General features: G+C 37.8%; 2 protein-coding genes across 2 annotated transcripts in view; both read left to right on the top strand.

The window, feature by feature from the left end:
* LOC126557573 (homeobox protein B-H1) overlaps positions 1-11,616 on the top strand; it is a 54,702-nt gene extending 43,086 nt beyond the window's left edge. The window contains exon 3 of the mRNA XM_050213389.1: positions 10,969-11,616. Coding sequence (XP_050069346.1) covers positions 10,969-11,560 — 592 coding nt within the window. The 3' untranslated portion in view covers positions 11,561-11,616. The remainder of the gene's footprint in view (positions 1-10,968) is intronic.
* LOC126559692 (surfeit locus protein 4 homolog) overlaps positions 1-16,796 on the top strand; it is a 464,744-nt gene extending 447,948 nt beyond the window's left edge. The window contains exon 4 of the mRNA XM_050215888.1: positions 16,785-16,796. The gene's annotated coding sequence lies outside the window, so the exon portion shown is untranslated. The remainder of the gene's footprint in view (positions 1-16,784) is intronic.
* The last annotated feature ends 6,211 nt before the right edge of the window (positions 16,797-23,007 follow it).

Here is a 23,007-nt window from a genome sequence, read left to right as displayed (position 1 = left end):
ATTGAATTTACTATGACGGCTCTACGTGTATTGTCGACACCGCTTGTTTTGAATGCGTTATAAACAAATATGATTTTATAGTATTGTTGTTAATTGTGCTAATATTAAGATTGCGTCTAGATAGAAGTTCAAGAAACGCATAGTCATTACATAAATTGTAGACAATTCCATTTGGTTGTGATTTTTTTTTACCATTGAAATGTTTGATGTTTACGCATGTATACATATATGTGCACATGACAATACAGCGTTAAGGCGTAATACTATGATTAGAATTGATTGATGAAGGGTATGTAATACTATAAAATGTAATAAATATTTATTTATTTATAATTGATTATGACGGTACAATGTCGTGTGTCAACATCGCTTATGATGACTAAATTGTATATACAGAATGAAAAGGCATTTCCTCTTTATTCTTTGCCTTGTCCCGGGCATACTCGATTATGTAAAATATATGTATTAGCAGATATTTTAACTTGTAACTGTAAAAACAAACTCTTACATTATTTTGCGATATTAACAAAACTAGTTCGAATGGCAGAACATGAACAAGGCAAGATATAGCCATTTTTTATTCCTGTAGAACGATCAGGATATTGCTAAGATATAGGACGAATCAATTATTAAACAATAAACAATAAAGCTATTATATGGGGCGGCCCGGTGGTATAGACGACAGCGGCGTCAGTCTTCAAACGGCACGACCGGGATTCAAATCCCATCCGGACCGTTCCCCCGTAGTGAGGACTGACTAACAAACTACGTGGTATCGGCAGTCTAGTAAGCCATTTCGATGGCCGGCAAGATCTTAGAGGTCGTTATGCCAAAAAGAAGGAGAATAAGAAGCTATTAAATAATTCTTGAATAGTCGCTAACAAGTTCCGAAGCAGTAAGCATTCATGTATGTTAATGTAAGTAACAAAATTAAATGAAGTATGGCTGTATTTCTCGATTTTTTATTTTACTTTAACAATCAATCAACAATCCAAACCAATTTTCATTTTTTTCACAGCCCAAGACGAAAATCTAGAAGAAAAACATGAACTTAAGCGTATTTTGTTCTAATCATCGCAGCTTTACATTGGTTGTTTATAGCTGTCAGCTGGTCTATTTGCGACAATCCCGTCGCGACAATCTTTCGCAAAAATATACACAGTGCGAAGCTGATTTTTTTGTATGGATTTTCTGATTTGACATCGGGAAAATCGCGCACAAAAGAGTCGATACAGGAAAATAGCTAACAATCTAAAAGCACTATTAGAGAGCAGCCTATGAAAACTACCATACTATATATGCTGCGATGCTGTACTTCATATACATGCCAACAGTTATGCACATGCACGTATATGGTCTATTGCCAACCCCTGTTTAACTGTAACCGTTTTCGTTGCGTTATGTGCTGTAACGCATTTTACACATGTGTGCAGCCATGAACTTACTATGGATGGATATATTATAGTGATGTATAGATATAATGGATGTATTATGGATGAAGAAAGCGGTGTAAAGCAACTATATGTTTTATTTTTTTATTTATTTTACGTTTGTCGGGTTGCGCCGTGTTGTCAACACCGCATGTGTTGATTGTTTTATAAACTTGCTTGCTTTTTCTTTTGCCTTGTCTTGGGCATAGTCGGTTTGTGTAAATCAATTATTAGATGAAGTACTTTAGGAATATCGCGCGAAATTTGTATGGTAAATATTTTTTACACTAAATATAAAATAAACGACTACAGTGAGTTGAACCATAGGCGAACAATTATGAAGATGGTTTTTGGTAAATATATATACTGAATATACTTTTGCTGTTGGGACCTATGCCACCGGTCCGGTGGTATAGGAGGACTGACTAACCAACTACGTGGTATCGGGCAAGTCTAGTAAACCATTTTGATGGCCGCCGTGATCTTATAGGTCGTTATGCCTAGAGGAAGAAGATAATTTCGGTGTTGATTATTTGGTCGTTGTGGTAATTGTTGCATTGCGAATACCTGGATTATTGGGTTAGATATATTTCATATTTTTATATGTCTAATTGTCTGTTTCAATTTAACTGGATTTGACAAATTATTTCATTAAAAAGATAAGCAATTTCTTTCATGGTTGGAGGATTGTTTCAAAGTAGTTTTTTATGTTTATTCAAAAGCCTTTTGGAAAAATATTGTAAATGAGCTAGGTTCTTCAACGATGGGCTGCATAAACTCCTGCAACTTTAAAAGGTTGAAGATTTTCCTACAACATTACATATTTACATAAAACATACATATTTTTATGCACCACTACATGTACCATAAGGAAGCTTGATGAGATCCTATCAAGGTAGAGCAATAAAAAGACAGAAATTTTTTTTTATTTGGCGATAGAATAGGCAATTATAGAGAGAAGGGAAATTGAATGGTTTGAAAGGATCTTTAAAATATATTACAAACTAAGCATCAAAAACATTTGTGCCAGCATCTTCGCAATAAACAAGTTTATCTTATATGGAATAACCCAAGTGTTCGCGCCTTACGGTTAGGCTATCCGCACGCGTACAATCGATTGGGAGGAAGATCGGGTGAATACGCCAAAATGTATTATTAGGATTAGGAAACATGAAAAAATTGAACACTCACGAAAGAACCTTTACACATCTTCCGATCAAAACACATTGGGAAAGTAACATTAGATTCTTCCGCGTCTCAACATTTGGTCCTATGGTCCTGACCTATGGATATACAGTCCCCAGTTCGTCGCCCAACCGTCCGGCTATTCCATCCAATTGCATATGTTTGCAGCTGCAGCAAAGGTGCACCATAAGCATTATTAAACGGTAAAACGTCAAATTTGAAGCATTATCAGTCCCGGTAGTCGTTGGTTCGGTAGTGGTGGCGAAAGCGACACTGTATTTCACACGGCTGGACAGGGGTTCAAATCCCGTCCAAGAATTCACCGTTTTGTACCGTTTGTTTTGTGGTGGTTGCTTTAACGTTACGTAATATCGAAGAGAAGTCTCTTCCAGCATAACATTTTGCTACGAAAGGGGGGGGGGGGGGAAATGAGGGGGGGGGGGGCAGTATGGGAGAACGGTTCGGATGGTATCCGGTTCGTCGGGTCTTTCCGTGTGAAGACTTGCGCCGTTGTTACTTCTACCAGTTGACCGCCAATGCTTTTATTTTCTATTTCCACATTACAACATATGTTTATCTAAATCTGTTAAATAAAATCAAAATTTCAAATAAAATATTGCTGCATCAGAACTAAAATTGCTTTAAACATTATTACTCGAGCTTGTCTTTCAGTTGTACCTGTTAGCCTTGGTTGACAAAATTACTTAATCGGTTCTCACATATCAGGATGTTCATCAACCAGATCAGTTTTCAATTACTGTACATTATCAGATTACTTGTTGTTTATCGATGGTATTTTGTTACCAAACAACAAGTAATATGTATGGATATCATGCACATGCCATTTTTAAGGCTTCATACGATCAGAAGATGCCAATTGCTTTTTTTTTAGTTCGAGAAGTAAATAGTTTATTTCATTTTACAACTTCAACATGAAAACTCTTATTATTCCCACAGTGTTTAAGATATTTGATCCACATGAGAATATTGTGTTAATCGTTATAAGAGACCTAATCCAGATAGATTTTGCGATAGCAGTAGATTATTAACACTGTTTACTCAGTTGCCAGCCAACAAAATCTCATTTCTCATTATGGCGAACGGGCACTTCTCTCTACAGTGAAAAGTGAGATTTTGTTAGCAGGGTATTTTGTTGTATTTAAAACACTTGAGTTTAAAAGCTCATAAGTTTTACGTCTCACTCCTATTTCAACACAGCCACAATTGCTTCCTAAAACAGGGATTAAATAATATTGCTTTTTTGGCTTAAAAAAACTGACGCCAAGTAAACAATCAAACAATGGTTTATCAGCCCATCGAACAAGCTTTGGATTAGCTTCAACAATGCTAAATTCGAGACGCACAAAATTTTTTGACTTAACCACGCATTACATCATTTTCCAATTGATATCATAACTTGCGATTGTTTTAGCATGCCGTCATAATCATATTTTTTCCGAATAGATCCACTTCTTCTAAACTAATGTGCTTTACGTTCTTTATATCCAACACCGGAATACATCCGTCCTTTCATTTCTAAGCCTCGTTCCTACCTGTCCCATCGTCGTTACTGTGTCAAAATTAATTGTTCCTTCTCAATTAATTGTAATAACTGTGTTAATCTCCAAAATATTCTAATTTTTTTTTCTCTAGGTGTAATATCAATCGTTCTATATCCTGGAAAGTGTATTATTATTTCGTTTACGCGTCAATCAATCTTGTTTGTGTGGTAAAGGATTTGGGTGTTTGGCTGGGCACGGGTCTCACCTTTATCCAACATATGTGCCATTCAGTGTTCAGGGCTCGTAGAACCCTTCGAGTTATGAAGCGTGTGGTCCGTGATTTTAACGACCCCAACGGCCATCGAAATGGCTTACTAGACAGCCGCGATACCACGTAGTAAGACATTTAATCTTCACTATGGTAGGACGATCCGGATGGGATTTGAACGTCGGTTCTGCTGTGTGAAGAACGGTGTTGCTGTCGCCTACATCACTAATATGTCTAAAAAAACCTATTTTGCGCCTTGATCAGGTCACTGTTGGAATACGGATCAGTAATCTGGTCTCCAACCGCCAGGTTGATCGTATCGACCGAATTCCAGAATTACAATACGCAAATGCTCAGGTGATTGGTCCACCGATCTGCCTTGCTACGAGGATAGATGCAAGTTACTTGGTCTGCAGTCCCTAAAAACCCACTGTGCCCTGGCTCAGTCCTCCTTTATCGCAGCGGTTCTTTTGAATGTCATAGATACTACCTTGGATGCATTTTTAGGTACAGTTTTCCTGTTTAACTCAACACTATAAGGTTAGACAATTCGATTTTACTAGCGATGGGTGCTCTGGGCCGGAATCACGATTCCAAGCCGATCCCACTCTAAAATAGTTCCGATCCGTTCCGAAAGAATGATTCCGAAAGAACGACTCTGAACTCGGTGTTGAGTCCGGACTCCGGATTTTGGAAGTATAGCATGTATTGTTAGATTTGGGTCATAGTTATCATCGTATGGACACGGTAGTTCCTTTTTCTCTTCCTTCTCCTTGCCAAAGGGCTGTATGGCACGGCACAACTTAAGCATAGCATTTTCGGGATGAGCGATGGCTTCTACATATTTTTTTTTCGTATGATGTCTCCTCTTCATTATCGAGTTGCTCCTTGCATGGCGAATGATTGTGCTCGTTTCTTCTGTCGTAAACTTGCGAGAGAGTGAGAGAGTTTTCATCTCCTTTCTTCGCCTCGCCTTTCTTTGCTTCTACGCTCAATGTGCGTGAGTTAACAAACACGGGGGTTGGGGTTGGATTCTGATTCCTCGGACAGAGTAACGTTGTTGTTTAAGAGCTGAACTGAGAGTGAATGTATTTCTAAATTTCGTCCTTAAATATAATAAACTATTTCTATTTCACAATATGAGGAAGCAGGATGGAAGGGTTAAGGATTCGTTGTTTCGCTGGTTGCTTGATGGTGGCTTGGAATACCTGATGTACGACGGTTTATCAGGGAATTCCAATACGGGTCTAGGGCTGCAAATGTCTGAACAGCCAGGGTACAAATGATCAGGTTAAGGTGCATGGCGATAGTTGGTGAATTGTTTTACAACAGTATGCTGGCTGGATGTGAAGGACATTTTAGGATGTTGATGTCTGGATGATGTTAATGTCTTGCAGCTGAACGGATGCTTATGTATCAGTAACCTCTTCTTCCGGTAGATATCATAGCAGAGGGTACATCCGGTGGAAGGGTTGTGGCGACGAGCGTTAACTCGTGCATTCAATGTATCGCGCAGATTGTTTATTCGTGTGGGAAGGGTGGGTTTTGGGTGGTGTATGCATTTCGCGCACTCACTTTATTTTCGCTAGCTACCTCATTTCTTAACCGATTTTGATGCGGTTTTTTGCATTAAATTAATCAAAGTAAATACCATCTGACTGTTTGGCTTGCGAAAACATATTTCTAGCATAGACTATTCAGAATAAATGAATTGATAAAAAGAGAAACAAACATAATTTTTAAATATTGATATTATTCATGTCAGAAACATTCTTTATTATTCACATATCACCTAACAGCCCTAACTAACACCTCACCCCACCGCAAAAAGCTCGCAAATGCCAAGTAACGTTTTTTTTTTGGAAATGTGCGACACCGTGCGTTATCTTAAAGGGGGCCACCTTGCCGAAAAAAAAACTATTCTTAATAAACTGTATCTTTTCATTGAGAGAGCGCCAGCAATGTCTGAGCCAATTTTACTCACCAAATAAGTGTAATGTGCATTTTTCTCTGGCATTTTTATTGTCACGACACTTACGATGAAATGTGCACACCGTAGCTACGAAAATGAAGTGGACTTGGATATACTATTATTATTTTGTGTTCACCAGCTAAAACATGCCGTGGACGAGATTCGAATTATATAGTCACTCGCCCTATTCGGGTATTTGTAATTGGCTACTCACGTTGTTGGTTTCACATACTTCACTTTAGTTTATTAAGTTGTTTATTTTAGTTGTTTTATTTCATTTATTAGTCCGCCCATGGCTTACAGGAAGAGCAAGTTGAAGAGTGGAAAATGTAAACAAGCTTTTTTATGTTAATTATAACTGCATGCACCACAAATTAACACAAATTGCTATTTTGATAATATTTGCAATACATAAAATTCACAAGAATATAATATATATAAATATACATTTTATAAGTTTGGTAAAACTGTACGCACTGCGTTTTCTTTTTTTTGTACCTAAACGGTTCTGTCAAACCGCGGAACGACTAAACAATTTTTGAACGCATTTCAGCCGCACGCTATCATTTGAATTTCCCTGTTAAAAATAATACTTAATTGCTAAGATTTTGGCCAGATTTTTTACGAAGATAGGAAATGTGGATAATGTACCTAGCAGTGGAGAATGGAGTAACGAAGGCGATGACGAAAGACCGATAGAGGTATAAAGAAATCGAACAAATGTGCATTCTCGTTAAAGATATGTTAGTAACGTTGGAAAGAATCATTACATCCAGCAGCCGTGCAACGCGACTCTATTGCCAAGGAATATCGGGATCCAAGTGCTCGATTTGGGGCGTTTAACCCGACAGCAGAGAGAAGGAACATCGCTATTGTGGGTTAGGATGAATGATGTTTGGGCGGTAATTCGACGGGATTCAACCGACTACAGGCTCAGCAGCTCAGCGGATGCTATTCTGCGTATCATTCTTAAAGATTTGTAGGCTTTGGTCACGGTAGCAGGATGTTGTTCGTCAAAGTTCAATTGATAGTGACACCAAACGCCAAGATCTTTTATACAGTGTGTACGGCTCAAAGAAGTCCCATGTTTTAAATAAGTGAATAAGAGAGGAGATCTGGAACGGCCTGGCCATACGGCGACATGCCGTCATAAGTAATAATAAAATATGATCTGGAACGGCTATAAGTTAAAACAAAGCATTTCTCATTGCAAAGCGATAGGTCATTCGGTGAACTCTACATACAAAAATTGTCAAGATAAGTCGGTAGATAGTTACAATTGTTAATAGAAAAGGACGAATAAATATCTTGAAATCGTTAGCATAACACAGAAACATGTTGGATGCCAGGACATTGCAAATAATATGAAAAGCTGTAGACTGAAAAACCAACAAGAAGAAGAAGAAGAAGAAGAAATAAACGATGTAGATTTGCTGACCAAGGTCAGGTGCTTTGGCTGCAATAGATGAAAAGCTCAATTAATTGGTCGTAGTGGGTAGGATATAGCACATGATTTTTTAATAAAGTTCAGATAGCTGTATACAAATGAAAACAATTATTAAAACTACATTACACCGCTCCATTTGACAGTGGTTCAATATGACTTGAAAAAATTATCTTGATTGATGTGAAATATTCATGCATTGTTGAAAAAGTAATTTTAGTAAGCTCAGTGAGCTGCGGATCTTTTACAGATAATGAAAATAACATTTTCGGTGGTAGTCAGTGCGTTGTCAATTCCATGTACTGACGAATACATTCACAAACCTAGACTGGACGTCAGCACAAATAGTCATCAGTGCATAGAACTGTCGCCGCCATGAACCGCGTGCGGAAGAATCGTCATTCCTAATTTTAATATGCCGGACCCGTTCATTCATCAGAAAGATAAGAACGAATCGATCGAATCGAAAGAGGTATGCAGGTGAACTCGTACCGTAATTGACAAACTTTTGTCTGAAGATGACAGAGACATTAAACAAGAAGGAGACATTAGACAACACATCCAACCATACTACACACAACTGTACTCGGACGATGACTTGCCAACAGAGGACACGTTAACCTGCAGCCGAATAATTCCAAAGGAATGTGATACCAATGATAATTATATAATGATAATCTCAATCATGTTAAGATTACACCTGATGAAATCCTCGATGTAATTAAAAAATCTGCGCCGCGAAAGTCTCCTGCTCCTAATGGTTTCCCTTAGGAGTTTTATTTGCGTGAGTAAAAACACGATGGGTGGTTCGGTCGGTCGAATGGATGATTCGTTTTATTCTGCCTTGCAATCATCTCGCTGCATGTTCCGAGGCTGCACCGTAGGAAACAGAAAGATTGCTCCTGCTTGCCAGGAGGAGAATATACAGGAGTCCATGGAGTTAAACTTGGAAAACGTTATCGCACAGTTCCATCACTTAATCACGATGCACCGAATCAAAGACCTCAAATTGGCGCAGAAGGTGATACTTTTGAACACCTTCTTTTTGTCCAAGCTTTGATTTGTTGCATCGGTTTGTGGCGTACGATCGATGGACATAGATTTGGCCTCCAACACTGTGCGATCTTACCTGTGGGAAGGATCTGGAGGGTTTTCGAATCCCATTGACTCTATTGACTCTCCAACGCAGTGGAGGTGGACTCAATCTTCACATTCCCGTCATTACCACAACAGCGTTGCTGGTGAATCGGTACGTTGCGGAGTAAGGTTGCCTGAAAATCGGGGCTCAGCACATAGATTGTGCAGGGAATCCCCCAAATATAGGCTCCATTGCCACAACGTATCCATGCCTTTGGGTGATAATCCAGCAGCTCGCATACCATCCGGTACCTACTGTCTCAACCAAAAGTTAGCGGCAAATGGTCGACAGACCTCCAGACACCAAAGTAGCTATGGAGTCACCCACCACGGACTGGCAATGGATTTTGAAAAACGTCACCAGCTACAGACTTTCATCCGACTAAAGCTCGATACTGTATCTGCTGGTGCACAACAAGGTGCCACACGGACTGCTGCTCGACAGGATGAATCGGTCTCCTTCAGCCTGCTCATTCTGCTACCAGCCATAGACTCTCGAGCACAAGTTTGCCCTGTGCTCTAGGGTGTCTAGTGCTTGGAGCATACTGTTGCAGGCTATGGAAGCCATTGTTCCAAACCACAACCTCAGCTTCCCTTCCCTCCTCTTACCTATTTTAAGTCACATCAGCATAAGTAAGAGGATTCCTATCCTACGTTTGTTTGCAAACCTCATCATCCACATTGTTGGAAATAACAATGTGTTTTTTTTTTTTTTTTTTTTTTTTATTCATAAGGGACGGCCTGGCCGTATTGCTGAAATAACAATGTGATTGATGAAAATATCCTTAAATGTTCTTTGTAAAACCTATAGACTTATAGGCGCAAGATAGACCCCACTCAAACAATAATAAACAATTTTTATGAAAAAAGTAGCTAAATGATTTTAAGGATACTCTGAGGGTTTCAATACTTCAATTGCAAAATTAATAGTGAAAATCAGGTACAGGATTGAAGGTCTCGCTGCTTTCTTCAATAGTGAATAACACAATTTAAAAAAAAATAGGTCTATCATAGCTTCAGTCTGAAAGTTAAGAAAATTTTAACCGGTTTCTGCCAAACAGTCGAGCAGTAATTCAACTTTTTTTTCCTTGGTGCACCGCCTATATATTCTTAAGCTAGCGAAATTAGAGTTCGAGCTTCCATTTGTCAACCCAAGAGCTGTGTCAAACTCTGTTTATTTTCCTCAACTGATCGGAAACTGAGCTTACGAACTTGACATTTCATCGAGTAAAATGTAGCAAAATGAATTAAAAATTGCAACCATAAAAAGGGGGAAAAAACAGAGTTTAATACCCGGCATATAGCTATATTTAATAGCATATGATATTTAATAATATCATATGCTTTTGTTGCAGTAAAAAATTGCAACTTCCTATCGTGTAAAGACCGGTGCCGCTGTCGCTTCCACCACTTGACCAATCATTTTCGTAGCATTAGCTATTGACAAAACCAGGTCAGGTTGTTTTAAACAACCTGACATTTTATCCAAAAAGTTGTAATTCAGTGAAATTATGGGAAGGGAGGTTGCATTAGCGTTACGTAAGAGGCGTATATAGCCGTATGTCTCAATGCCTTCTTTAAAAAAAAATCTTCCTTTTTTACGTTAATCGTTATCGCTTGTTAATGGTTTGCGCGGTTCTGTAGTGCCTGGTTCTCGTCGGCAGGATAGCGTCCACCGTGCTCCTTATGTACATTCCCAAATATCGGTATGAATTTCCCGTATTTGGGGATGAACTTTTCGATCTAGGACATTACTACATCTTCAGGAACCTACACTACGTGTAGTGTAGGTTCCGTCGGGGAGTAGCTACTAAAGCTTTTGGCAGCTTCCTAGTAGAAATTTCGTCGACCCCGTCCATTAGTGTTGACTCTTTGCAATACAATTTTTTTTAAATAATCGCCCTTGATATTTCCGTTATTAAACAACATGTAGGATAAGGAGGATGTATGTAGGATCAAGCATGTTAAAAATCTAAACTTTAACTTTAAAAAAAGAATAACCTTTATTGTTTTTTTTTTTTTAATTTCAGAACTAAATGGAAGAGACAAACTGCTGTGGGGTTAGAATTACTAGCAGAAGCAGGCAACTACGCAGCTTTTCAACGGTTATATGGTGGACCTCCTTACATTGGTGGATGGCCTTATCCCACCCCTTCTGGGCCTCCTGGAACTCCACAAAGTGCGGTTGATGCATACTATAGACATGCAGCAGCAGCAGCAGCGCTGCAAAAACCACTTCCCTATCGTATTTATCCTGGCGTTCCCGCTATTGGAACGCTTAACTCCATCCCGGGTCCTAGTGGTCCATTTCCTCATTTATCTGCCTCCAATTCACTCTCAACTCTAAGCAGCTACTATCAAGCTGGTAACGGGCAACAGACCGGACCATCAGTGCTTCAACAACATCACCAAGCCCCAAGCGGTGGATTAAACCAAGGGCGAGAAGGAAGTAGTCAACTTGATATTAGTAATGTCAATTCTCTTACGAGCAGTAGTAACCACAGTCTGAGTAGCCAAACTAGACAGAGTCCTAGCCCAATGCTTAATCCAGGAAGTCCACCAGGACAATCGGAGAGTAACCCACCCGATAGCGAAGACGAGGACGAAAATATTCAAGTATGAAGTGCTCATGGTCTAAAACAAGTTTAAAGTCACTTTTGCCTTCCCAACTCAAACCATCAACACTGTGGTTAACTTAGTCCGTTAGGGTGAATAAGCGATACGGTGCATAAGCGAGGTCTCTGAGAAAACTGAACATATTAGAAAGCACCCTTAACAGTTCCGCATCGCTTTTGTTCAAAAAATCGACATTTTTTAATGAATCCCCAATTACTTTTTAAATGTAGTGACGTGGTAAAATTTTAATTTGATTTTCAAATTGCATTGAAGACACCACATCTAAATTTGGACCTCAATCTGGGGCTACCCACTTTTTATCACTCATTGTCTATGCTGGTTTAGGCCACACCAGCCATCGATTGGCATAATAGACTTGCTGATATTGAGGCTAAAAGGGGCAATGGTAGAGCCGACAGCAGCGCCGGTTTTCACACCGCTGGACCAGGGTTCAAATCCCATTCGGACCGTTCTCCCGTAGTGAGGACTAACTATCCAACTACGTGGTATATCGGGAGTGGTATATAGTAAGTCATTCGATGTCCGGCGTGATCTTAGAAGGTCGTCAAGTAAAGAAGGAAAAGACTTCCGTCCGAATGGGACTTAAACCTCGATCTTGCCGTGTGAAGATGCGATTTAAACCCGCATATTTTAAATTACTTCTTTCAATTCACCTGATCCAACAATATACTCCCATCCTAAAACAGTGCCCGTTTAGGAGGTTGTTTTGGATTTGTGCCGGTTTAGTTTAAATTACATTAAAACACGTTCGTCGAAAAATTCCACAGCAACAAATATTCTGACTGATAGTTTAAAAAACAAAATTCAAATGTATTGCTTACTTAAGCAATGGAATCTTTTATTGTGTGTTCTTCTTCTTCTTATTTTTGTCCTAACGATCTTCTCGGTCACGGCAGCCTGAATTAGGGTGCGTCCATACATTACATCACGCTCGATGGGGGAGGGGGGAGGGTCCACTTTGTGTTACGTAACAGAATGTTATATGGAACAACATTTCGGTACACTTATGTTTGTTTTACTTATGGTGAATACTCCAAAATTGTTATATTATTTCATAATAATCAATTTTATTTATCCTATGTCCAATGTCCCATCGTTTTTTGTATCATATCTCCTTGTAAGAGTCAAAAATTTACAACTTACAGCAGAGAGTCGGAAAATCCCGATTTTACATGAGCGTTACATAATTTGTGGACCGCCCCTTACTAGACTTCCTGATACCACGTAGTTGCATAGTGAGCGAACGATGGGGGAACATCCCGGGTGGGATTTGACGACCCGGCCCTGCCGTGCGAAGGCCGGCGATGCTGTTGTTTCAGCACCAGTGTGAATCGTTAAACATAGCAAAATGATGAAGAACGTTGTAGTGTTCGAATGAGTATGACTAATTTTTGTACAGTCAGTATTTTTTAGTGCAGAAAGGTTTTCTCTTTGTTATGGATTGACATGCTTAAAACACTTGGGATAGCGCCAAAGTTGTTTAAAATGTTTGAATTTCCGAACTTCGAAACACTGTACGTTTATTCAATACATCGTTCACGCTATTAGAATTACCACACATTTTTCGTTCTCAAAACAATTTCAAAAATCGTCAAAACAAAATACTCATCGGAACGAAAATTACACAATATGCTTTAATTTTGAATTAGTTTCAAGTACTTAAAAGATAAAAATGGTGTGTTTTACATTTTGTTTAGGAATAGATACAGAGACGGGCAATAGATTAAGACCTCTTGCATATCTGATTTTAAAACTACTGCTTTCGATACTTTTACTAAATAAAACTTAACCAAAATTTGGTAGAGTGTTCATCAATTTGTGAACTATCTTAGCCAAATTTGCTTCGTCCATAAGTTCATAAATTATTGCGTTAGAATTAAAAACCTGAAAATAGTTTGAAATTTCCTACACCTTAAAAAGCTAAGTTTTTATTATCAGAAGTGACCAATTCTAGCGTAAAATGTTACATGATTATGCATAAAAAATTCTTTCGATTTTAAAATTGATGAACGAATGAATGGTAGCTTTTTATAGTAAGAATGGTATTATTTCTCCATCAGAATAGAAAAAGAGACCGAAATCGATTTAATGATTTATTCAATGAGAGGGACGTTTTCTCCAAAAGGTTAACTTAACTTTACTCACAAAACTAGCTCGATTTGTTGAACAATTTCTTAACAATCTCATTTTTACGGTACGTAAAATAGCATCTAAAAGGGTGTCTTAAACTGTTGTGCGTCACTGTATTACAAACAATCTTATGTATTCGGAGGCGAAAATGAATGATCAAATAGAAATTCATTTTCTTAATTTGTCTGTAAAATTATTCAACTTAAGTAGTTTTTTGTTATCATAGCATTTTTAACAGCCTCAATTTATTGTTTTTTTACAAGTGTGATTTTTGTTTTTTATTCTTGAGGAATGGCCTGACCGTATTGCTAGTGAGATTTTTTAAGAAATGCTACAAAATGGTACTACATATAGCGTACATAATACAGCGGTTTACAGGCTATTTTAATATGTGAACTTCAATTTTAGTTTGCGTAATGGCATTTTTCACCATCATAGGAATACAGTGGTACAGTGAAGAATGTGATTTGACAGATTGCAAAACCTTCCGATGTCGGAAGACACCTTAAGATCGGTTGATGGTTTATATCCGGACGCGAGCCGTTCTAGCAAAGGCACTCAGTCCTTATTCGCTCACGCATATTCCTCTGCGTTCTTGATCATCGGTGTCGGTTTCAGATATCGATCCGAACTGTGCGAATCATTAAAAGATGTTAAGGTGCCCAGCGACGATTACAACTTGAACCATTTCGTAGCAACTGTATAATCGAGCGGGTTTCTCAGTGTTTCTCGCGCCATACGGATGCAATACATCATACAAGTGAAAACAGTTTCTAATCAGACGATGGAAAAATATTTGGATAAAATTTTCTCAAACCATTTACATATAAATTATTAATGCAGTTATGACTATTTTCATTTTTTATACAACAATTTCTGCTTGACTAAAAAATATTTATAATTAATAATGACGGTCCAGTGCCGTATTGTCATGACTAAAAAATAATTAAGGTTATTTTTTCGTGTGGTTTGAGAAATGCTAGAGTTGAATGCAAATCACTCCCTCCATTTGACAGTGGTTAAAATCACTAGATAACAGCGAAAATTATCTCAACGGAAACGAAATGATGGTGAAAAATGCCTTCGCAAAGATGTTATATGCAATTCACAAATAAAATCAGCATGTGGTTGAACCCCCCCCCCCCTCCCCCACCCTTCTTCCCCTGTATAACAAGAATCACTTATCAGAGAACCATTTTTTTTTGTAACAAATAGAATGGAGTAAAAATAAGAAAGCTATATTTATATTTGTATTCAAATTTTCTTTTATATCGAAATGGAATGAAACGTAAATACCGATTGTTTGGAAAAATGAGAATAAAATACAAAAAAGCTGTTTAATTTTTGTCACAAAATTTTAGTTCATAACAATTTGATGTTACTACCACGTGTAATTTCAACTTAAGAGAGCAATCTAATCATAAATTTTATCATTCGTATGGGAAGAGGAATATTGTACAAATCTAAGCTAGTATTGAACATAATGTTCATAGGTAATCTAATATTATTGGAAGCAATGTGAATATCATTTGATTGCTCATCTAACATAGCAGCTGCCTAAGTTGCTATATTTTAAAACGATAATTATGCGAGAGATGTAAATAAAACGATGTGTAAGCTAAAGTTAAACCCAATTTCACTGTAAACATCGTATTGAGATGAGTAGTTACAAAAACTAGCTATTACTACAATGTGATCAATTAAGTAATTGGATAGTATGAATGTTGTACGTTCTCTGGGAAATTGCATCAGTATTATAACAAAGCTATAGTTTTACGAGTGGAAAGAAACCATTTTTATAACAACACTTATTATTCCCTAAATATGGACTGAAACTTACAATAGAGACATACCATTAATATAAACAAAAATCTTGGAAAAACCGACAGATGTTTGGTTTTTCCTTAGAAATGATTGTGTATTGTATGCAAAAGCGTGTTATGTTCATAATAAATCAATATTTTGTCTCAAATTTTCAGTCGACATTGATATAAGACAAAGAATGACCCTCACTTAGCTTATAATAAAGAAAAGAAGTAAACAAGGGCACAAGAAGGATTTCGTTATGGTGAATCTTTAAACAGAAGTGTTGATTCTTGATTGATAATTTTCGCCTATATAGTTCAAAAAGTGAAAGGAAATTCAAAAACAATTAAAATGTATAGAAGATTTACACTCCCTATACTTACTTTAAATTTGTTTTAATAATTTGTAAAATCAGAAACTCATGTGAGTAAAGCAACTCATATAGAACATACTGCAACGAAGAAAACAAGAAATAAATCGATTATGCTTCTGTAATTGGTTGGTTCATAGGAAAATAACATTCATTCATTTTAATACTATCGTAGCTAAAAAAGGATTAGAATGGAATGAAAACGCTAATCAGCTCAACATTTGATATCAAAGGTAAGGACAGAAAATGCTTTTTATGACCGGAAGGATATCCAATTCTTTTTATCGCTGGAGTATATAATCATACATTTATTTTATTGTTCTAACTTACCACTACATTACAGCTAAATAAACCTTAACTTTAATACCCTAACTGAACTTAAACATATGAGCTGTTTGAAGTACTGCGTACTACACGAGAGCTGGCAAAGGAAGACATCGAGCTCGTCCTTTCTACCGAGCTCGAAGCCCCTGTTGTTAACTTCTATTCCTGCTCATAATTATATGATGATACAAAGCGCATTTTATTTCCATCTTGCTATGCTATTCCTGACGCGTTTTTGTCCCGACACCGGAAACGTCTAACGTCAAACGTACTCTCTTTCTGACATCTGTTATCCGTCCTTCTGATAAGATTATACCAACCAGTAAGCTATGACATTTCTCTCCTTTTTAAAAATAGCTTCTGTTGTAAGGAGCGAAAAATATTAAAAATTCAATCTAATGAGAGTTTTACTAACACGGTTGATGCGTCGCAGACTTGGTACACCTTTCGAAACGGTTGGTCGATTTGACGTATCGATCGAGACGTCGCATCAGTAACAGGCATCGTTGTCGTCATCGCAGAAGTATCATGGCAGCTCCACCAAACTCGTATCAGTAGTTTTCTTGTTTGGGTTCGCAGTTGTAGCAGGAGTAACTCTTTGAAGAGTTTTTGGCTCGAATTGGGCGTTGAACTTCTCATCGCAGGGTGCTTTAATAGATTTTTTTTTTTATTTCGTAATGACGGCCAGACCGTATTCAGCACTATAATAGATGCTTCTCCTAAATTAGCACACACGCTGACGATATGTTCGATATGACGCTCCCAGACTCGTGCATAATCGAAGATCGCCTGCTTTTCTTAACGATTTCAAACTTCCTTCTTATGTTGTACAATATGTTGTCTCTTATGTACGACAATATCCACTTTGCTATGTGTCATTCGTGTCATTCTTAGGTAGTAGCAAAACGAGTCTCGATCCAATTTGTCTTCCGAATACGAGCATTGATGGCGATTTACTGGTAGATTAGTGGATCATTTTCCAGTATGTAAGAATAATGTTTCACAATTCAGCTGAGAATTCAAAGCACACTTCCAAGCTTTCAGTTGATGTTCCAAGCTTTAAGGTTTGAACGTATCGCTCAGCTTGTGGCCGCTTGTAGCAGGATGGTACGGCGCTTTCATTTTGTGCAATGGCATGGCATTCATTCGGAAAAATCGAGTGAACACCGCTGCTGTGATTTGTAACCCATGACCGCTCACTAGCACAGATGGTATACTAAACATGCTAAATATTTCGTCACACATATTCACGTTTTCCGCAATCGTCAAGTCGAGTGAGAATCGTAGTCGATTTAAAAGTACCTCATCGTTTTCCACTGTTATCTTAATATGGTTTTAGAAAACACTTACCCTCTGCATTCCTTTAAGTAAAGCTTCAATTTAACTTTGCCAAAGAGCAGCAGCTGATGTCACGCCGTACATCAGTCCGTTCGGACGATTAAATCCACGATGAGTCGACAATGTGAGAGTCTCACTCTTCCAGTTTTGGAAATGCCTGGATGAGATATGATATCGCTAAATATCTGTTCTGCAGCAAGTGAAGCTAACATCTCATTCTCCGTAGGTAAGGGATGCTTGTCCATCACCAGGCTTGGATTCACAGTCTGTTTGTAGAATACGTAAATCTTATCCCCGCGCGATTTCATTCAGAGCAGGTGTGCATGCACATTGGAACAATCGAACAAATTCGGGAAGCTTTTCAATATAGCCTATAAGACAGCATCACGACACGGGGAAGCGGCAGCAATAGCACGCGGGGAAGTGGCAGCAACATCACACAGAGGAGCAGCAGTAACAGCACATGCATAACAAACCATCCGAACATTCTACGTCTTATTATTGCTCAATCTAAAACGCATAAACGCATCACTGATAATACTGACCGCTGAACTAGTAGACACTGTACATGCTGAACCAGTAGACATCTCGAAGTAGACACTTTTTCCATTCACCAAAGCGTCCAGCACAAATTTCTATAAACGCGATAACATTCCAACCGAACAAACATTTCGGATTTTTCATTCGAATGATGTCTAGGCTCAGTTCTAATCATTACGCGTATAGGACAGGTCGAATCCAAAATATGTGGCTGCGACCTCGGATACCACGACATAGATCATCTTCTATGGTCTTGTGTGGAATACGAGGCTGCTCGATCCGCCTTGTTAGACGCAGTCCAGGGCATTGGAAAGTTGCCAAACATTCCGATTCGGGACCTGCTGGGAGACTGCGACGAGGTCTACCTGAGAACAATCTTCTTCTTTGTCGTGCTAACGGATTATTAGTGTGATCCCACTCCCTCCTCTACTCCCACTGTTTGTCTGTCTTATATGTGTTGTACCGCGCTTGTTTGAATGATGATGGATGAATGGATGAATGAATGAATGAATGTATGACTGAGTACGATGCGTGAAGGGTCGGGTACCATATTGAAGAAGTTTCACCGACCGATGGATGGTATAGTATAGTATAGTATAGTATTTTATTGAAGGATTTCATTTCGCATTATATGTTTGCCATTGGTTCTGGCATCCTCGTATCTCACAACTATGTACCTTAACTCAATACATTTGAAAACTGTGTTGGGCGAAGCCATTTGATGCGGTATACAGTTGTACATTTTTGAGATTTTCACCTTTGGGAAATATCGAAAAAATACCCAGTTACTGATATTTTTTAAGTATAACCTAGACTTTACCTATCTTAGAAAAACGTATTTATAACTAACAAATCACAATTAAAACTATTTTATGCTACGGAAATCTTACCTTACACTAAAGAAATAGAAAAAAAAAAGTTTGCTTAGAGCAAAAAGGAAGATAATAGATGAAATAATAATTTACGCTTGTGCAGTCCTTTGCCTTAGCATAAGGTTAATCCTTCTTAAATTATATTTACACTTGCAGTTTCTGATAAAATCAGCAACGCTTGGCAAATTTGAAATTCTATGAATATCAACTGTTGTTGGAATTAGGTTGCATGAAAGGTTTCATAAAATTCATGTTTGAATTTTGAATTACAAAACGATACTGGACAACGCTAGGAGCTAATAGTATAAATTTGACGCACGATGTAAGCCGTAGGGAAATAGGAAAATGAACTGAATGAACTATGTAACCGGACAGAAAAAAGTAGTTGCAAACTGAATATCAAACGTGCAACACGAAAGGTCTTTGAAGATATCGCAAACCGTCCTCTCGCTTAGTGATAAATACTGTGTTATGCTACGGGGGTAGGTTGAGAATTTGTTTTATACATTTATTTTGCAGTACTTGCAATTTCTTTTTGTGTGACAGAGCACAGCTTTCCCATACGGGTGACGCGTATAGAACGATGGGTCAGATTATTGCTTTGTTAAGTAATAACTGATTCTTTGAGTTTAACTTTAAGTTTTTGTTTATAAAACAGTAAAGTGATTTCATAACCTTTTCCCCGTTAATGAGTTTTTGCTCAATGTGATTGTTAAGTATCAATATTTTGTCTAAATAAACTCCTAGATATTTTAAACTGTTACTCCATGCAATCTCCGAGTTGTTTATTTTGAGATTTTTGTTAGGTGTTTTCCTTCGACTAGCGTTCTATCGATTCTGTTTTGTTTTCGTTGATTTTAAGCTTCCACGCGCTGCAATAGGCAACATATTTCTTAATTCCAAGGTTTAAGTTATAATAGTTGCGGGTTTGCGAGCGGAGGAGCTAATAACAAAATCATCCGCATCCGTAGTTGACAAGCCTTTTTGGAATCCAAATTGATATTTCGGAATTAAATTATAGGTGTGTACATGAGTGTTTGAGCGTTTTTCGATAAGCTTCTCAAAAATCATTGCCATGCAGCTCAGCAGACTTATTTGTCTATAATTCGTTGGATTACTGCAATACTTATTGAGTTTTGCATTTGAAATTATTTATGCTCTTTTCCAAGTTTGCCGGAAAATAACTTATTTCATGGCAACTGTTAAATATAAACGCTAAATAAATTAAAGCTTTCATAGAAAGATGTTTTAACAAACGATTGTTGATCTGATCAAAACCGGTTGATTTTTTGGCTCTAAGTTTCGAAATCAGGGTTCGAATTTCCTTGGGTTTACAGAAAAGTGTTTATTCGGTGTTGTTTGCAAAGTTTTGACATAATTTAAAGTTTTCAATAGTGTAAAAAACCTCAGAATCTGTTGAACCCTTTTGATTATTCGTAATATTGTGAGCCTTTTCAAAACTTGTTTTTAATGCTTGACATTTTTCTTTATCAGTCGAATAGGTTTTATTATAGAGTTAGGTATAGAGTTTGATTCAGATTTCATGATTTTAACAAATTTCCAAATTCTGTTCTTGTCTTTATTTTTCTTCATATCCTTCCAGTTTTTCCCCCAAGATCTGTTTCGAAAAGATTTCATTTGATTTGATCTCGTTTTTTATTTCGTTATATAATTTATTATAGAGCAATTTGAGCAGATGGTTTCTTCTGTCTGTTTGTCATTTTCTTCTAACTATGTTTCTTATTATAATTTTTGCTAACATACAGTCTGGAAGAATAACCTTATAATGGCCAGGTGTCTTTAGTGGGACAAATAGACTATGCGCTTTGTTCATCAAACTAGTGAAATACTTAAACATAGCGTCGATTTGAGAAGCATAGTTTATATCGCTTAAGTTAAGCGTAGTTACGTTAATCTTTTCATCTATGAATTTTTTTAAACCATACCAATTTGCAAGAGAATAATCGGGAATTAATTGCCGATTTCGAACATTAGCTTTAGAAGTTTTTATTTAAAAAACAACCGGTAGATGATTGGGCAAAGTTGGTGACTGTGTGCAGTGAGGTTAAATCGTGGAAATTATTTGTTAGTACAAGATCAAGTATATATGGGGATCGTTTTGCATCGTGTGGATAATATGTTGTACTTTGAGAATGAAAAATTTCCTCTTTGAACTTTCTCAAAAGATTATTTTCCATCCTGTACGTTCTTGCGCAGTTCCATAAATTATGCCTGGCATTGAAAGTTCCACAATTAATAAAACTACTTCGGAGGTTGCATAGAGTTTTAATGTCATATCTGAAACTATCGCAATCGGTATTTGAACCGGGGTTATAAATAGAAATTATGTTTAATTTACCAAGCCATGACGTTATTGAGATACCTATCGCTTCAAGTTTTTTCAGTATAGGAAGGCTGAATACTTCGTGGCATATTTCTTTTGATATGATTATAGCTACCCCACCTTTTTCGCCTGCAGTTCTACCTGCTCTATGAACTACAAATTCGCATGAGAAAAACGGATGTGTGGGTTTAGGAAGGTTTCACATAATGCTGATATTTTAAGGTTTTCCTTTAGCAAGTAGTTATAATATTCTATTTGGTTGTTAGTGATGCCGTTAGCATTCCAATGCGAAATATTTTTCATGGTGGAAGCAGTATTTTGCGGTGATTTTTACTATCACTGAGATAAGGCCTTTTTTGACCTACACGTAGAAAGGTGGGCGAAGACATCTTCTACTATCATACCAATTTCGGATAGGTCAATATCTTTGAAATTTACTCCTTTGTGCTGGTCGTTTTTAAGCTTGCCAGCGAGGCTAACATTGCATATGTTGGTTTTACGCATGTGACTAACCTGTGCTAGTGAAGGAAATGCTCGCCGGCTAGCTGAAAGGTCGGTCGTTGTGTCGTTCTAGGTATTGGCTTGGTCACTTTACGAGCAGGACACCCGCTGAAGTTGGCAGTGTGGTGATCGCGACAGTTTGCGCATTGTAGTTTTGCCTGAGCTATTTTGCCATCCGGATTTGTACTGGTTTTACTGAGCGGACACTCGTTCGACGCATGTGGCTCGGAACATTTCACACACACAGGTGTGCGGAAACAATTGGTTTCACCATGCCCATATTGCTAGCAATTTCTGCACTGGATTGGGTCGCTCTTGTCTGAGTAGTACTCGAAGTACACTCGGTGGTGGTTAGCATAGCGGACTTGCTTTAGTGCCAAGTGTGAAGCAAGTACATTACCTAGTCATCATCGCTCGCTCGCTTTTTGTGAATTTGCATCTTCTTCACGGCGGTGGGGAATATTTTGTACTCGGCTAGTGCCGGAATTATTTCGTCCACAGACATTTGCGGAAGTCCAAAAAGAATAATTTTAGTTGTCCGATCTTCGGGCAACTGGTGGGTGAAGAAATTGATTTGGCTTTGCTTCAGAGTCTCAAGCACAGTTTTAAAATCACTTGAGTTGGTCACGTGAACAATGATGCCTTCTAATGATGAGTTCATAGATCCGCCGTAGCCATCGTTCCTGTATGAGATATAATGTGATGTTGTGGTATTTTTGCGCCAGCCGAGTTCTCCTGAGGTAGCCACGTTTCTTGCAGACAAGCTACATCTACATTTTCCTTTAACATTATTTCTCGGATTTCTTCTTTGTTATTTTTAAATTCTTGAATGTTAGCTTGTAAAATATTGAAAAGGAAGGTAGTGGAATAGTAGATGCTGAGAGATACACTACTCTCTTTTACAGAGGGTCGAGTTGTACATTTGGTTATCTACTGATGGTTTATTTGTGACACACACACATGTCATTTGTGGTCTTGTTGTTCGATATGGTATGGTGTGACTCGGTTATTTCCTCTATGTATATCAAATCCTCTGACCTAAAGGATTCGTCTGATATGGTATCTATGTCATAATTTCTGTATACTTTCTGTGTGTTACAGGTACTTGGTGAGGTTGTTGTCTTGGTTGGAATAATTATTTTTGGTATTTCGGATTGGATTTCTGTGGGTTGCGCTGTTATTTCTGGTGGTGGTAGTATTGTTCTTT

Source organism: Anopheles maculipalpis, chromosome X, assembly GCF_943734695.1.
Source record: "Anopheles maculipalpis chromosome X, idAnoMacuDA_375_x, whole genome shotgun sequence".
NCBI classification, from domain to species: domain Eukaryota; kingdom Metazoa; phylum Arthropoda; class Insecta; order Diptera; family Culicidae; genus Anopheles; species Anopheles maculipalpis.
Note: the sequence above shows the minus strand (reverse complement) of the source record. Positions and strands in the feature narration are given on the sequence as shown.